The sequence below is a fragment of the Rhea pennata genome, chromosome 5 (assembly GCF_028389875.1).
Source record: "Rhea pennata isolate bPtePen1 chromosome 5, bPtePen1.pri, whole genome shotgun sequence".
Classification (NCBI taxonomy): domain Eukaryota; kingdom Metazoa; phylum Chordata; class Aves; order Rheiformes; family Rheidae; genus Rhea; species Rhea pennata.
Window position 1 is genome coordinate 53,562,218 of NC_084667.1, and position 13,984 is coordinate 53,576,201.

General features: G+C 41.4%; 1 protein-coding gene across 1 annotated transcript in view; it reads right to left on the reverse strand.

The window, feature by feature from the left end:
• Positions 1-689: 689 nt before the first annotated feature.
• PRIMA1 (proline rich membrane anchor 1) overlaps positions 690-13,984 on the reverse strand; it is a 55,012-nt gene continuing 41,717 nt past the window's right edge. Inside the window, exon 4 of the mRNA XM_062577298.1 lies at positions 690-1,555. Within this exon, the coding sequence (XP_062433282.1) occupies positions 1,456-1,555 (100 nt within the window). The 3' untranslated portion in view covers positions 690-1,455. The remainder of the gene's footprint in view (positions 1,556-13,984) is intronic.

Consider the following 13,984-nt stretch of genomic DNA (forward strand, 5'->3'; position numbering starts at 1 on the left):
AGACTGGGCCGGCTCACTTGAGTTACTCACAGACACAGAGACTGAGTGCTATTGAAACTTGACATCCAGACAAGAAGCCAGTGTGGAAGTTTGTCTTTCGCTGCATCGTTACTTTCAGCACAGAGGTAAATGGAGACATACACATGGAGGTGCAACACAAAGAAAATTTTTAGAAGGTGGAGAATGACTAGATAGAGTCTAATCACTGGTCTTTATCCTAGGGGTTACGTACTGAGTCTAACCTGAGATCCTAAGTGAAATGAATCTGGGTGGATTCACCTTTGCTTTAAAAGTCATCTGCAATCCACATCACGAAAAGTACAACATTAAGCTATTATGTTGAATTTGGCACACTTGGCAGTCTCTGTTCAGAGACTGAATTAACATGGGCACATCCAACTTACCAGTTCCTCAGAAATGGTCCTCTAAGCCAGACCTAATGATGTCCTTGGTGGGTCAGTTTCGGCGACTCAACACTTTGAGGAAACAACACTCATCCGTGAATGCAGAGGACTTCTTTTTCAAGTGCTGCTAGTCCTTTCAACACAATCCTGCCCAAATAGTCACTTCAAAATGTAAACAAAATCTTTCCTGGAGGGGTCCCTGGCATATCAGTGTGATGCAAACAGAGAGAAATGTGTAGAATTTCACAAAGAAAAAAAATTGTTAAAAAATAAAATGTGATGCAAAAAAGGAGACTGATTATGAATTAGTAATGTTCAAAGCACCTCTTAATATTCTCTCTCTTTCATTAGCAATGCTAATTGCTAAGATCATGTATCTTGATTTCTTTTGCCTGGAAAGTCTTCAGCCATGGAAATTGCATAGTCACAAGACTGCAGATGAATTTCCTGGGTTAAGTCACAAGTTCATGCAATTTTTGCTTGCTTGATGGCTTAACAGAAACCTTTTTCCCTTTTTAATGACAAAATAATAGGAATGATGATAAGAATGAATGAACTGAGTATACAAAGCTGCTAGCTTGTAAGTGAAAACACTGCGCAGGCTGGAGAAGCATGTAGGTGACAACTTCCACCCTTGAACCTCAGACCTATTTATAATAAGCTGCTGCCATTCTGGCAGATCACCTTCCCATGAAAAGATCCTATTTAAGCAGCTTTTGCTTAAAATAAAAAGTGAGAGGAGAGGAGGAGAAGAAGAAGAAGTGGGAGTCATCGTGATGATGCTTTCAAGAGATGCAGCATGCAATGCTTATACCTTTGTGAGGCCTTTTCTCCAGTAGCCCACATGGGCAGGTTTATCCTCCCTTGGACAAGCAGCAGGCCTGAAGAGCAGCCTGCTTTTCTCTTCTGAATCACTGATGCGGGCACTATTTCTGAAATGAAGTCCTTGGCCACAGAGCGCCTTTCGTTTCCTTAGTTCACCCACCTTGCATACTTTGTGTGTGTGCTTTTAAAGTTTAACATCTCCTGCATCTTGAAGAGCTTTCAGGAATTATACAACTGCATTGTTATCAACTGTTTTGTTGTTCTGGGAAGAGGTCATTGCATATTCAGCTCTACTGGTTCCATTCTCCTCTTTTCTCAGTGGTTTCCTTGGATGATCGTGGGTCCGATGGTGTATAGGTGGGGTGGGGAAAAAGAAAGGACAAAGATAAACATCTTCTTTATCAATATAGATTAAACAAGGACATTTATGATGCATTATAAGCTTGAACTTTTCCACTCTATTTCTTTCTTTCTGAATACAAGTCAAATTGGGAGATAAATTTTTTTCAAGCCTTGTGATCTGCCTAGAGCATGTGGGTTCTGTTACTGAGGCCACATCTGTCTGTTGGTTTCTCCATGCCAGTCAGAGCAACAGAGCAGGTGCTGAATCAGATGAAGGTTGCTGGAATGAGAGCTCTGTTGCCTGGGGGCTGAGTACAGTCCTGACTCTACTACCACCTTCATTCCTGGCACGGATGGGGCCACCCGAGGCTTAGACATGCGTTCAGGATCTGTCTTTGGGTTGTCCTAGGCATCTCTCTTCCAAGTGCCAAATAATTGCAACTGCAGTGAGGGTTCGTAATGTCCATTGAGGACCCAACTCGTATCATAAAACCACTGTGTTCAGTCACTAGGAGCAGGACTCGTCTGATCAAATGTAGACATGCACAGCTGTAATGACTACCCAAAGCTCCCTTTACAGTTAGTGGAGAGAAACAAGTAATTTTAAAACAGGATTTAGATCAACTGAAAGTGGATACTTAAAATAAGTCAAATGCATTGTGCCCAAGGCATTTCTATTTCTTTTTGTTGTCCTTAAAGGAAGCCCAGTTCAGTAGCTCAGACATAAAAGTCCATATTGTAGACGGCTGAATTAGGTAAAACAATATGCTCAGTGACTGGAAACACTGTGCCTGCTGTGATCTACTGATCGCCTAGTACCAATCATAGAAGCAGCCCCTTTTTTTTCTGTAGTTTAGTAGCCACTGTCATCATTTGGTGACACAGTCCAGATCCTTCAACAGTAACTGTGAAGCAATTCAGGAAATGCTCAGCAAGTTTAGGAAATTAGCAGGAATCTGCAAATCATTGAGCAAAGGCATCTTTTTTGGTATTTTAAAGTGACTTTGAAGAGAGGAACCTGAGCACAAATCCTGTAACATCCTGTAACCATGTTACATCATTTAAGTGTATCCCCCACAACTACTCTCCTCAAAAGTGATACGATGTTTATTTAAATATGATGCTTTGCAAAAAACTGTTCTCCATACAGATATTTCATATAGATGTTGGACCCAGATGTTAGTGCCTTGATTTTAAGATGCTTCTAAGGGCAAAAAGAGGACTAGATAAACAAATGTAATACAACAGTCAATCATCTGGGCTATTGTTTTCAACATAGTTTAATAAAAAAAAGCAATTAATACAAAAATAGTTAATGACATTTAATTTCAGCAGAGAAAAGCATTAGTGAAAGATTTATGGAGTCTGATTATGAGAAGATGAATTCGGTCTGTAATCACAAAGAGAATACTTCTCGTTGTGACCTCTTACATCCCTCTTCAGCTGCTAAGACTTAAGGCTTGTTAATATTAACTGTGATTCCAGCTGTTAGAGAATGGAAATGGAATTGGAAGGGAAGACTTAAAAGCTTTGTTGAACCCTTTTTGAGCAGTTAACATGCTGTGCCTGTCTGTATCCAACATAACTTCCTGCAGCTCTGTCTTTCATGACATTATAAAGCATCCATCCACCTCATCACATCTTTGACAAGAGGAACGGAGAATCTGATGGTAACATTTCTTGTCTTGTTTCTTCCTAGAGAAGCAGAATGTTGTGACTGACTTTAAAGTTCCTGTTGTTTTCAAAATTCTATGAATGGTCAAAAAGTAAGAGACTTTTGGTGGCTTCTAGTTTCTATCTTTTAGCTCTTCTGTTTACCCCTTCTTTCAATATTTTGATGTTCAATGTCTTTTTGCTCCTCTCTAGCTACTTCTCTACCTGTCTAGCTTTCTTCGTCTTTCTTCACTTTAAAAAGGGCCTCTGTCTCACTTTTATTTACATTTTTATTATTTTTTCTAGAAGTGATTTTAAGAATGACTTCTTTATTCCTCCTGAAACTGCCTTTTTACCTTTCTTCTCCCTTTTTGGTTTCACTTCCCCAAGAGCACGCTTGCTCTTTTCACATCTCTAGGTTTGTCTTCCAACGTGAAGCCAGCATGCCATCTCACTGAGTGTTTCAGAGACTCATTTACAGTAGTGAGATCTCTCTGGAGACGCTCCTGGGGAAGTAGCCAGTGATATTCTATGATCGATATTAGACAGGCATTAGAAGTGTATTTTTTCAGAGCTTGAAAACAGTGGAATTGAGATTTTATCAGGGTTCTGATAGCTCTCTGCATCCCTGAGATCCTCTTCTGTCATATCAGCTGCTCAGGGTTAGTGTTACTAAAACAGAGCAATTACTTTCTTGGATCTCAAAATGCCAGTTTAAGGCATTTATTTATTTAATTTTGGCAGACACTAAAGTTCAGGCTTGGGGAGTACTCCATTTAATTCCTTCACTCAGTTTATTTCCAAATGGATGACAGACATGGATTTTGGGTCAAACTTGCCTCTCTGTTACACCATTTAAATCACTGGCTTGATGGAGGTTTATGCACTTATCACAATGATTAAGAGTGACCTATGTATTTATATATGCAAAGTCCTTTTGGTTTGTTGAAATTTTTAAACTGTCCTTTTGTTAGGCCACTGGCTCTTTTTGTGCAACTATCTCTGTGTGTCCCTAGCTCCTTTTTTTCTCAGATTTTAACTTTACTGATATGTAAGTATACATGTTTTTCCTCTTACACACCAAGGTAACACTTTTACCCCATTTTGTGCCTGATAAGCTAGGTAATGCACAATCTTCCTACATGTAACACTCTGACCGCCCTTTCAGATGTAGTGCAACCCTGTATTCATGCATTTCCATTCTAGTGTTATTCTTCATTGGTAAGACGAATGTTTCAAATTAGTGAGGAAATAAGCAGGGAATAAACATTCATGTCTGTGATATACTCACTTGGTGCCAGGTGAAGCAGGCTGTTCACTAACAAGTGGTTTGCATTGCTTTACAGTATGGTTTGCTACACATTGTGCTTTGATGTTTAGCAAACAGATTGGTGTATTCCTCATGCAAAATGTCTGCAAATGAAAGGTACATGCAACTCTACATAGCTTAGTTCACGCCTGAAATAATGTTTCAGAGTCCATAATGACCTTTCCACCATGTATGCATTAATTTGCATGTATCCTACAATCAAGAAAGCATCAAACAGTCATTTTAGAGCGCACTTCACATGTTCAGCTTCAATTTCAGATCCAGTTCTGATCACATTACATGATAAGTCTTATTTGTCAAAGAAGTTCATATTGGTTCTGTACCAGCTCTCTGCAGAGTCCTGTGTAAAGGTCACTGTAACAATGCACACCAAACAGAATTTGTCTGTTCTGTCTTTAGAAATGTTCTTAAAGAAAATGAAGTTTTGGGTCTTTGATCCCATCGAGTCATGAAAATCAGTTAGCGTGTTTCACAAAGCCCTCCTTGTCAGCTTGTGCTGTTGGTGTAAATTTGGCATAGTCCTACTGTCAGTAATGCAGTTCTGCTGACAAAGTACAAAGGGAGGGTCTCAAGTGATTTGTCTCACATTTACATATTTTTTTTTAAAAAAAAACTTTATATGACTTTCTAAACAAGATCAAATAAAAGCTGAGAGGATTGTTTGTTTAAGCAATCAATTATTATGCCTTGTTACTCAAATGCTTATTAAAGCTTTGAGGAGGAGAAAACCACCTAGAAATGGGAATTAAAATCGTTCGGAATATTATATAATAAGAGGATTTAAAAGACACAACCCAACCCCATGCAACATTCATGTTCTTCAAGATGCTTTGAAGAGATGGATTAGAATCAAAGTCCGACTTTTTCTAAAAAAGCCTGAGCATGGTGGAGCCCCTTTCCTAAGCACCTGCCTCCATAGCAGAGTCATTGCTCAGCCTCATGCCCATGGATGTCAGCCAGGAAGGGAGAAGCAGCTGAAGGTGGGACCCAGGGAAACCCAACCTGGGAGGAGAAGGTGACCTTGTGCTGGCAGCAGAGGAACGTAGGGAGCTTAAAATTGCCTCTTTCTGGGGCTCAGACACCTTGCTCAGCACTGCCAGAAGATGCCTGCCTCCTCTCGTGATTTGATGCCCTGAATTTTCCTCTGAGGGAAATGCCTATTTCACTTCATAGAGAGTATCATTTTTCTTTCAAAATGCAGTTAGAGGAGAAAATGCCACTGTGTTCTCCCTTTCATCAGTTGTTAGGGGAAAAGCCCAGGGTTCAGAAGACTGTGGCTCAAAACCGTTCTTCCCTGGACAGCAGATACAAAACTATGAATGGCACTTAAAAGTTATCTGCAAAATCAAAAAAAAAAAAAAAAAAAACAAAAAAAAAAAAAAACAGACTTGATGGTATTTTAAGTGTATCAGTATTAATCGCTAGTGATTTCTTTGACAACAAAAGCTGCAAGGCACCTTTCTATTGCCTTTGTAAAGCAGGAACTGAGCCAAGTAGGCAGAGGGGGCCCTTGATCAGGCCCTAAAGGGAAATTTCACAGTGAGAGGGAGGCAAAGACTTGAGCGTTCCCTGTAGGGATAGAAAGCTGGGATGCAGCAGAGCCATGTCAGGACTGAACTGTGACATCCGCGAGCTCGAGGTCACCTGCCCTTGGTGAAGGAGGAAGGCTGAAGTAAGCAGGTGGTCCGATGAATGAAAAATCCTTCTGATTTTTCAATTCTTTTCGTGAAGGTGTTTTAGTAACATCTAAAGCACTTACCTATCCTTCATGCAGTTTTGCCTTGAGGTACCTGTTACTATGAACAAAGTTACTACCAATTTCTACTAATGTAAATGCAGACAGCCTCATTTTTGTATTTCACAGCACAAGTCTATGCTGTTGGAAAAGATAAATGAGAGAGCTGTTCTGCTGCCAAGCTTGTTTATAAGCTGAAAGCTGAAGCCTTGGTTTGTGTCTCTTCTGTGTTTGCAGTGACATGTTTTTGCTCTGAGGAACATGCTGCTGACTGCCCGTCAGCGTCTGTATGTGTTACCTGCCACTCACCAAGACAGAGTGACAGCGGGGAAGCGGCAGTATCATGAAGGCAAAGAGGTGTCACTTATACATGCAGTGACTTCAAAGATATTCTCCACCACTAACATTCTGGTGATACTTCTGTAGTTAGTAACAGATAAAAAAAAAAAAAAAAAAAAAGATTTTCAGTAAAAACCGGATCTCTCGTTATACACCCATTTACCTTATAGGATCTGTCTATCCTGATGTGCCTTTGGTGTACAGTAGAAATACCCAAGTTACCTATGCACCAGTAGAGAACCAATGGCAGCAACATCCTCTGGGGTTACAGTTGTTCAAGAAACAGGGTAAATATTTGGTAAAGATTTTTTTACTTAACTTTATTGCTGTCTGGTTAGGCTCTGGTTAGTCTGTTACCAATACCTGTAGTAACTATGTTTAGAGGTCTTGGCTAGACTTCTATCCTTCTATCAGACAAGATGATTTGTGGGCTATAGTCACACTCTAAAAGCCTCTCTATTTAGCTAAGAATGGAAGAATACATTTTGTAATGTTATTCAGTGACGTTACAATTAGTGGATCGTTTTTCTCTGTGACCTGAATGTTTACACAAATGTAAAGAAAGTGAAGGGAGGATGTTTACATCTCAGTAATGTAGATGTTCACCAAACAACAGTTTGAGGCATCTGGACATTAGCCATTAGAGGCTAGTCAGTTCCTGGGATAGCAGCTTAACCGGAGAGGCAAACCTGCTTTCTAAGACCGGTTGTTTTCTAGTTTACAGTCGTTTTCTAGGGCACAGCCATCGAACTCTGTGTGCAGCCTCCCACTGCAAGCCCTGCCCAGGAACTGACCTGGGCTGGCTACGGCCCACACATACAGGCTCATGTTTCAAACCCAAAGAGAGGGAAACCTCTCTGGAAACAGTTGTCAAGCTCATGGAAACAGAATCACATTCTGAATTTTCCTTTTGATTGTTTCATAGGGATCAGAAAAAAATCATCTGATCATTTCAAAATGTAAAGATAGAAATTAAAGAAGAAACCCTAAGGATGAAAATTCTTTGAACTTTCATTTTTCTCTGTTAAATTAGTTAACAACCATATGTAGACCATCAATCTGTCCAGAAAACAAGCACTGTACTATTCATTGCTCGTAGGAAGAGGTTACTGGCTCAACTACCTCCCACATACAAAGCACACGTTTTACAGTTATAATAAAAAGCAGCTCCATCTGGACAAGTTTTAGCTACAGACTCACTACTGTTCTACTGTTGTCAGAGACCAGTATTCAATATTCTGAATCTCCCAAGGCTTTTACATGTATTCCCTGTAATTCTGTTTCTGGTCTAGTAAGTTAGCTAGATCTACACCTAAAAGACAAACTGCCTTGCTCCAATATTTATTATCTCACTATGTGACCTTTTTGACTTATTCTTCCAAATTAGAAATAGTTTGGAAGAGTAGGATAACACAGATGTTATTACCTGCACAGTTTGAAAGCAATATGTGCACTGGGTTACTTTCTGTTCGAGACTTTTTGTGGAAATTTCCTTCCTTAAGCTGCACTGCCCCTTTGCTTTTTATCGAAAAACCTAGGTGCCTCCTCTGAATCAGAAAACGCCATTCTTTCCCTAGGTCCTGTTGAATACTTTGGTCTTAGCCAAACAGTCTTTGGAGGTGGGTTGATAAATCAGATTTACAGGAGGAAGGCAGCAGAGTTTTAATGTCTTCAGACCTTCTCTGTTTCTCATACGCAGAGAAGGCGGGGGGAGGTTTGCACAAGTGCGTGTGCTAGAACCATTATGAAAAATGGGGAAGTCTTGTTCAGAGCACTGCGAGTCGTGTTTCATCTCACATTTCAATAGGCTTTGATCCAGCCTCAGGATACCACCTCCTAAGTAGAGTTTCTTCTGTTCTGGCTGATGCCAGAAGCCTATTTCACAGGAGTGTTTTCAAGCCTGCAATTTACAGCTAACTCAGCACTCCCTCACAGCCATTTTTAGCTGACCAATTTCTGGAATATATTTGAGCAGATTCTGCAGCGTGTGGGCGATTTCCATTTTGGGGTGTTTCACACTTGCCTGTGATAGTCAAATCCCCCTTACTGTGCACAGACTGACGATCTAGTGTTTGCTGAGTGCTTCTCTCAGGGGACGAAATATTCCAAACCGAGCCGCACCGCAGCTGTTCAGCAGCATTTACGGGTTCCCTGAGCTTGTGTGCTCAGAGTGCACGATGCGATGGGCAGATCTCTTTTTGCACAGATGCATCTATCCCAGCCTGCTGTAAATGCTTCGGATATATCTGAATGGAGGATTTAGCCTGTTCAGATTGCAAGTGATTGCAATGGATTGCTGAGCCATATGTAAAACTGAAGAGGTGGAGTTTAGTCTTCATTTATTTTCAGCAGTGCAAAGTCAGAGTAATCCCACAAACTTTACTGAACTTTAGCAGGATTTATTCTAATGTTACAAAGCAAGATCTGTCCCTGGGAGACTAAGATAATGCAATCACATTTCCTAGTAGGCCTTCAATTAAACTAATTTCATAATTATGCTCCTTACTTATCCATTATACAAAACCAATCTTACAGAAGGGAGGCAGCTTTATTATTATAATACTGGACTATTAACCATTGTAATTGATAAAAATACTTTCAGTAACCCTGCATGTCACACCCCATTCTTTGCCCCATAATAATCTTTGAAAGATTTTATTGACTGGAGGAATATGGTAGCTAATGTTATCCATCAGGTATTTTCACTGCAGAATACATCTTTGGTACATTTTGATGACAAAAGGAAAAAAAAAACTCAATGAGCCTAATGTAAAAAAATGAACTTGTTTTGCTGGCCTTTTGGCCTGGTGAAAAGCCACTAAAAGAAAGAGATGATCAGCACTCTCTGCTAAGGAGGTACCGGGCAGTGAATCTAATTGGTAATACGTGCGGAATGAAGACACGCTTCTAACAAAACCGAAACACCTCCACAAGAGTGAAATCCTGAAATCTGGAGCCACCACAACCCACAATGTTGGACCAGCTCTTTGAAAACATGGAGGATGACACTTTTCCCCCTTGGAAGGAAAGCTGTTGTGATGGATTAGTCGGGTACCATGGGTTATACTCCTAGTTCTACCATGGGATCCTGATCTCAGGGCCACCTAAGAGCAATGATTTGAGCCTGGGACTGAGCCCTTGCTTTGACAGCCTCTGGAGCGTGACAAAGGAGAAAGCTGGAGCTTTAGCTGCCGAGCTTGAGTGTGTCTCCAACTGCAGCGTGTGGAGGGTGGCCACGACCATGCCTAGCAGAGCACACCAGGTGTCTGCAGTGCCCCGTGGGAGCGAGGTGGCAGCCGACGAGCCAGGTGCGATCCCTCTCCTCGAAGGCCTGCCCTGCCACAAGGCAAAACAGATACCCTCGTGGAGCTTGGTTCCTGGCACACAACGTGGAAACAGCCTGGTGTTGTCGGTATGTGTGTAATGCCTAGATGACAGAGACTGCTCTATTGCGTGAGGCAGCATCTACTCTGACTAGTCTATAATTTAAAGACAGAAGCTATCTCAAATTTCTGTCCTAATTTCTTGTGGAAGAAAATAAAAGAAGTTGAATTATGTAGTGCAATTAAAAGAAAGAGAAGATGGGACTGGTCTCAGGGAACACCAAAAAAGGAAAAGGGCTATTGAAAGGAACAGATTGAAACAACTGGACATAGGCAAATTCAGTCTGGAGATCAGAACAAGGTTCATTATTCTCAGAAGAATAACGGTTTGCTGGAGGCAGTAGCAGGGAGAATAGGAAAGCTACACAGTTTCAAGAAGGTTGATATGTTTATGAAAGGGATCAAATGCCACAGTGACTACAATATCAGGGGACAGACAGGGTGATCCAAGGGACTTATTAAAATCTCATATTACTAAGCTGTCTAGGCTGTCAAATGGAAGAATCAAAGAAGAAATACTGACTGCTTCAGGGAACAGAAACAACCACTCTTATATGAAAAATCATTTCAATGAAGTTGAAGTACAGCCACAGTTTCACTGGGGTTGATTCTCAGTGATCAAGGCAAAACCTAAGATCACATCTCAGACATGGGTGAGATGCTCAGCTACATTACCTGGAGCTGAGTGATAGCTAGGAAGAGGTCGATAGTGAAGGCAGTACCCCTTCCTGCATTGCTTTTTTCCATTTCATGCAGCTCAGAAGGGGGAACAGAGCAGCATTTTCTGGAGCCCGCCTACGACTATCCTGCAGAGAGACCAGCACAGACTGGATACATTACTGCAGCACTGGTATGCTATGGGTATCTCACTAAAATCAAAGTCATGGGGTGCACATAATGATGGACCAAAGTTTAAGGCTCGTCTCCAAATTGGATTGTATGCACCCTCCATGCTTTTGTGCCCCAAAGCTGAGTGTACATGCAGGTTTGGTCTTTCACTTCTTCATACACTCTGTGGGTGTGCTTTGTGACCCAACCAAAACTGAGGCATGGACATTATCACAGGTGCGGGCAGGAAGGCGGCAAACACTCTCTTCCGCTTAACTCATTGAAATGATAAAATAAAAATATGAATGAAAGCTAAAACTAAGACTTTTTTTCTCTTAACCTCAGAAAATTCTCCAGTATTTCTGGAATAGACTGAACTACAATCATCCCTATTCAGTACTTTCTATTTTCAAAGTATTCAATAAACAAACATTTATCAAGAGAATCTGGAGAAACATGCTTTTCAAGCACCTAACTCTATCAGTACTAATGAATAACTTGCTTGCTTTATGTAGAAAAGACATCTGAACATATACATTGAACAAGGCATAGGAATTACCTAGCTCTTTCTGTTAAGCCACAGTGAAACTAGTAAAAGGTATTTATAAGCTGTTATTTATCTGGGCTCCCAATTAGAAACCGTCCTTACAACAATACATCTGTATTTGAGGAGAAAACAGAGAAAGATGCAAGAATCCTGTACCACATCTGCAAACTGGCTGGCCATTGCCCGGTGCTCCATGTTAATGTGGCCATCATTACTGGAAAACTATGGGATTATAATAATAAGGTGGCAGAGAGAGGAAATGAGCAAGAGCTACTCTTCACCACACTAGCACCATTTCTGAAGGCCAATCTGTCTGACCAGCTAAATGGCTGTAGGTATTGCCATCGTGTGCACTGGGCTTTCATCCACCAAAGTTGATCTTTTATGCTACTTTGTGCCCAGTTCTTTTTCTGCATGTAAATAACTGCCTTGCTATTTGATCGCTTGCAGTCATAGGCAGCTACCTGAATGATGGACGTGATCCATACAGAAGACCAAGGTACCCGTTTAAATACTAATGGCTACTTTCTATACAGATGAACCAAAATTCTCTGCAGATATTCCCTTATAGATACATCTTTTGCAAAAGAGTGTTTGCATCAGAAATTAATGCAAGGAATAAAGAAAAACAAAATTTTTAAGATAAACTGGCCTTTGCTACACTGTGGATCACTTCGCATTTGAGGAAATCTGCCCCTGCCACCAGCTGGTGTAACACTGCCAACTTCCAAGGAGCTACTTATGAATTTCGCCAGTAATCAAGAAAAGTCTGCAGAGACAGATCCTGCTCTTTGCAGGATAGATACAACTCCATGTAAGTCAGCATAGAGTGTAGTAGTGACTGCATACAGTGCTCCCAGACACTTAATGCTCCAGACATGCAACTGGGCAAGTCCATACAAAGGACAGAACAACTGGCAAGTCCTGCACATGTTGATGTCTATGCATAGATTTGTTTTTGTGCAGTTTGGAAACAGAGCTTAGGCAGTTGTAACTGGGGACAATCTCTGACGAAGGACTTGAATTCAGCCAGTCTCTATCCTCAGAAGGACACAGGGCTCCCTAAGGTTCAGAACAACTGAAGAGAAAATCCAGGTTAGCTTTCAGCTACTGTTGTTTGGGAGTGTTAGTATCTTATTAATGTTTCATGCAACTCAAAACGCAGACACTAAAGAATGAATTACATCATTTTCTCATCTGGAGCAATTTCACATGGTTGGTTTATGGCAAAGCCCAGAATGAGGAATGATTCTATTTTCCTATTGTTGCCAGTTTTCTGGCTTGTATACAGTTTTGATCAGACTCTTCATTTTTTTCTGTTTGTGCTTTACTCCATCACCTGGCATTAGCTTGGAGTATGGATGTTGTGATGCTATTAGGATATCTGATCTCTACAAATAACATGGCTATTTAACAAACAGCTCTCTGAACCAGACAAAATGGTAGTCCTGCTCTCTAGTCCTACAGTACTAATGGGAGTAGCCACACGCATACTGATGGAGGTAATACCCAAGTAAAAGCGAGGTAAGCAAGTGGCAAAGCAGGACCACCACTAGCAGATGCTGGCTTTTCCCACCCCCAGCTCTGCCCACACTGACCTGCTGTGCCTCTCGCCTTCTCATCAAGGCTTTCTTCCCAGCTGGGAACTATGTGCTGCTTAGCAACCTAGGAGCATTATAAATATTTGGCAGTAAGTACTTGGGGGGGGGGGGGGGTAGGGAGGGAAGGACAGAAGCCACAGAAATAAGACCATGCAATCATACAAGTGGCTGTAGTACAGCTTCAAGGGTTTTGAGGGTGGCTCCAAGCAACTATAAGTACAGCTGTGTTGTGACCAAGGAACACCATAGCTCTGCATGGCAGAAACATTTCCTGCACCCTTTGTGCCTTGGCCACTGTGGCTGAGTGATGATGAAGACCACAGCAAGGCAGCAGGGCTTGTAGTGTGACCTTCCGTCCGAGCAACACAAATCAGAAGCACAGCGTAATTGGGATTGGAAGGGATCTCTGGAGATCATCTGATTCAACCTCCCTACTCAAGCAAGGTTACCTAGAGCAGGCTGCCTAGTACCATGTCCAATCACAGTTTGAATATCCCCATAGATGGAGACTCTATGTGTCTAGGCAACCTGTTCCAATGTTCAACCACTCTCATAGTGAAGAAATGTTTTCCTGTGTTCAAGTAAAAACATTGGCAGGATCTTCCCTTAGCCTCCAGACTGAATGGTCCCAGATCTCTAACCCTCTCCTCATAAGAGAGATGCTCCAGTCCCTTTATAACCTCTGTGGCCTTTTACTAGATTTGCTTCAGTGTGTCCATGTTTTTCTTGTACTGGGGAGCCCAGATCCCCAACATCCCCATGTCTGTTGGTGTGGACAAGAACCCTGAACCTTTCTAAACATCCTTTTGTTTCAGCAAAACATATCTAAGCTGCCAGCTTGTTTGCACACCAAATTGTGACTAATTAGATAAAGGTGTGAAGTTAATGCACATAAATTACAGTGGGAAATAACACCACAGGGATCAGATGCCTGTTTATGTCTGGCTGAGATTCCCTGCACAGGATGTAATGCATCCTACCACAGCTCCTGCAATTC